Consider the following 3,472-nt stretch of genomic DNA (forward strand, 5'->3'; position numbering starts at 1 on the left):
TTGGTGGATCCGAAATTTTACCGGAAGTGCCAATCCGAAATTTTTCCAGATTTCATAATTCATAATGCAAACAATAAATACAGTTCAAGTGCATTTTAGGATTTTTAAAGAATAATAGGAACAATTTGGTCTTTGCATAACATTATGGGGGTGCAGGAAGAAAAAATGGAGGGGTGCAGGGAGAAACTGCCTTTTGTCTCCTCATTTTTCTCCCTCCAGGCTTTTCTAATCCAATAACATTTTTAACTTCATAGCTAATTAAATAGCAACAATCTCACTCTACTAGCTTGATATTATCATCTATAACATCATTTCAACAACACAAAACACTACACTACAAATCACTAATAGCATTCAACCGGACAATATAATTCAAACCTAAAATTGAAAAAATGAAATTCTAGAATAGAATTGAAAAACCAAAATTTCATTCCGACATAAAAAAGTATATTTTAAAAAAGACATTTAAAAAAAAAATCCAAAAACATACTCTTAAAAAAGAGATTATGAAAAACTACAAAAGACATTTTGATAATTTCGCATCAGTAATTGGGTGCGGGTCTAAATTTGTTGGGTGCAGGAAGCAATTGCTGAAATTCAAAACCCATGTCCTATATTAACGTGGGCCTAGTAGGCATGGGTTTAGCCCAAAGCAGGTCCAGTAATACAACGGTGTCGTTTGGCCTCTCGATCTAGAATAAATTGTGGAAAGTTGCAGAAACTGCGTATCGCAGAGAAAGAAAGAATTAGGGTTTTCATCTTTGCCATCAGAAAGCGACAATGATTTACGACGTTAACTCTCCACTTTTTCGATCCTTCCTTAGCCAGAAGGGTGGCTCCTCCGATAAGAGGTTTGTGCTTTCTCTCTTTCTTTCGGTGAACCTTTGAGGAATTCGAATGTGATTATATTGTTTTTTTCATCTTTTGTTATCTGCCTTTGATTTTTGAGCCTTACCCATTTTCTTGTTTGCGCTAATATGTTAATCTTGGGTGTAATGTTCTGAGGGATGTTTATGAGTTCCCGTTTTTCTGTTATTTATTGGATGACGTTTCTTCTTCTATGGGTAAAAGACTGAATATTTTAGTTTTGCTGAAGAGGAAATGGCTAATGACGTTATTTGTTTGGTTTTGGTTCTCAATATTCTGCTCGAGTTTGGTTTTGGTTCTCAATATTCTGCTTGGGTTTCTTGAATTAGGAATTTGCAATAATGTTTTTTATTTTTATTTGTATTTATATATGTTTTAGTTCCTCTGTGTATCGTATCCTTCTCTATACTTGCTCTTAAAATAAGAGACGAAGAAAGAACGAAGACATGCGTTGTGGGACAACAAGTCGTATTTTTGTGAAGAGGTCCAGGCATAGTAGGTTTCCTTTCTTTATCAGAAAATGAAATAAAAAGACTTCCAATCTTCAGCAAGTTGCTTTGCATAGCTTCATGTGGCAGGGTTCTGTCAAATACATGTTTTCTTAACGATTTACAGGAAATTTTATGATGGCAAATGCATTTTTAAAATTCATTCAGTTAAATTATATAAAGACTAATGAACTATTGTGTGACTTCTGTTTTTGCTCATTAGGGCATCTGCTATTCGATATAGTGAATTATTGACCAAACATCAATAATGCCTGCTATAAGAATGACAATTGGATAGGTTTAGGATGCTATGTTGTTTAATGGAGGCACCGTAGCTCCCATAGTGGAATTGCATGGTGGATTTTTTCATAAACACCGTAGCAAATTTGTTAGGGGAGGCCCACCATGGTGGTATACTTTAGTCTACAATGTTGTGTGTATACTGAGGTATCTTGTCCTTCAGCCATCTGCCATTAATACACCGCCAGAAAGAAAGTAATAAGTAGGCCATTAATGATAGATGTTGTATCTATCAAGTAACAAATTAACGATTCTTAATCTACTACGTGGGGTTAGCTATTGGTTTTGGATAACTTGATTAAATGTGAAATTTTGCATCCACTGAGGGAATTTTTCTTTGGCTGCTGGAAGTATTCCTAATTTTACTGAATTTGGTTTGAGAAGGTTGATTTGGAATTATAGTTTGGATAAATATAGTTGTAAATGTGTTCTTGAATTTCTGTTCCTAACTGGTATACTTGCTAACAAATATGAATAGTGTCTTTTTTTCTCAACTGGTACACGTATACATAACACTAATTTGTTTTGGTTTCATTGCCAGGGAAAATAAGTTATGACTTCGTAATCTTGGGAATTTTGTAATCCTGTTTTGCTATTGATAGCACATTCTGAAAATTAGTTGACAAGAACCTGTCATCAAATTTGACTTTCATATAATTGTCTGTGTGGTCATGACTTGATGAAAAGTCTGCAGTATAACGTCAGTATTTTTCAATTTTGTTTGGGTTGTTGACAATTTTGTCTATATCTATACTAACGTTGCTACAAATGAATGACTTGAGCATCCTACATTACTTTGGTTGATTCTGCTGTTCTTCTTCGGACATGCACTTTTGTATTTTATGCATCAGACAGTTTTTATTCAATTCTGAAAAAATGTTTTAGCTTTCTTATTGCAAAATAAAGAGGAAATTCCGAGAAAAGAAAGGTTTTGAAGTGAAATATTAGTGTTTTGTTTTATCTCAATGAAAACCAAAGTTTACTTGAAAGAAACAAAATCTTGCTTCTATGCTTGACCTCTATGAATGTATATACAATGAAGTCATTTTAACAAATTTTCAAACATTTCCTATATTATCTAACACTTTTGTGTTACGAACTTCAATTCCGAAACTATACTCAGTTTTATAAATTCTCACATTGATTGGTCTTCTAGAAGTTTTTACACATTTATAAATGTGCTTTAATGTTGCCTGAACCTAATTCTTATTTGTGATGACATGATAGATTCATTTTTTCCGTAGTATACAGTGTTGTGTTTGTCTTGTTTTCGAGATTTTATTGAAGGTTAATCAAATGTTTTGTCTCAGGAAAACAGAAGAGCAGAAGCCGAAAGAGCACAGGCCCAAAGCCAGTGAGAACAAACCTATAATGACAGAGTGATAACAAATTGTCTTCATTCAGTTGTAGAATGAAAATAGGTGGGTAGTTTTTGTATTTGTGCTATAAAAATTGAAGATCCTGTTTGTGTTGAGTTACAGAGACTCCAGAGTTTGTTGTTAATGGTTTGATTTTGGATATGAAATGGTAATGGACACAATTTGAACTCGGCCATTTAAGAGTTGTTTGAAAATACTAAACATCGTGGACACCTCACCATAGAGACTTTCGGTCATTTTGAGTGAAGATTAAAGAACAAAATGAGAAGTTTGTTTTATTTTATTTGTAATTGTTTTCCTAAAAAGTCTTAAGGATAAATTTGTTAAAACAACAGGGTTATGAAAAAATAGATTTCCAAGTCTAGCTAAAAGAGTTTCTATATAAATTCATATTTAGTCTGACTATAATTTGTCTTTTACTGTGCCTTCAATAAAGAA

The 3,472-nt window shown here is 33.1% G+C and overlaps 1 protein-coding gene across 1 annotated transcript; it reads left to right on the forward strand.

The window, feature by feature from the left end:
• Positions 1 to 711: 711 nt before the first annotated feature.
• Positions 712 to 3,209, forward strand: LOC137824099 (wound-induced basic protein). The gene is made up of 2 exons (XM_068629556.1): positions 712 to 851; positions 2,966 to 3,209. Exons 1-2 carry the CDS (start codon positions 781 to 783, stop codon positions 3,036 to 3,038), a joined length of 144 nt encoding a protein of 47 aa, XP_068485657.1. The 5' UTR covers positions 712 to 780; the 3' UTR covers positions 3,039 to 3,209.
• Positions 3,210 to 3,472: the final 263 nt, after the last annotated feature.

This window comes from Phaseolus vulgaris, chromosome 8, assembly GCF_000499845.2.
Source record: "Phaseolus vulgaris cultivar G19833 chromosome 8, P. vulgaris v2.0, whole genome shotgun sequence".
Taxonomy (NCBI): Eukaryota; Viridiplantae; Streptophyta; class Magnoliopsida; order Fabales; family Fabaceae; genus Phaseolus; species Phaseolus vulgaris.

Bases quoted from the DNA above. Each gene is read 5' to 3' on its own strand.
- LOC137824099 (XM_068629556.1), top strand. From the start codon at position 781: ATGATTTACGACGTTAACTCTCCACTTTTTCGATCCTTCCTTAGCCAG. The intron at 852-2,965 runs GTTTGTGCTTTC...GTTTTGTCTCAG, and splicing joins GGTGGCTCCTCCGATAAGAG to GAAAACAGAAGAGCAGAAGC.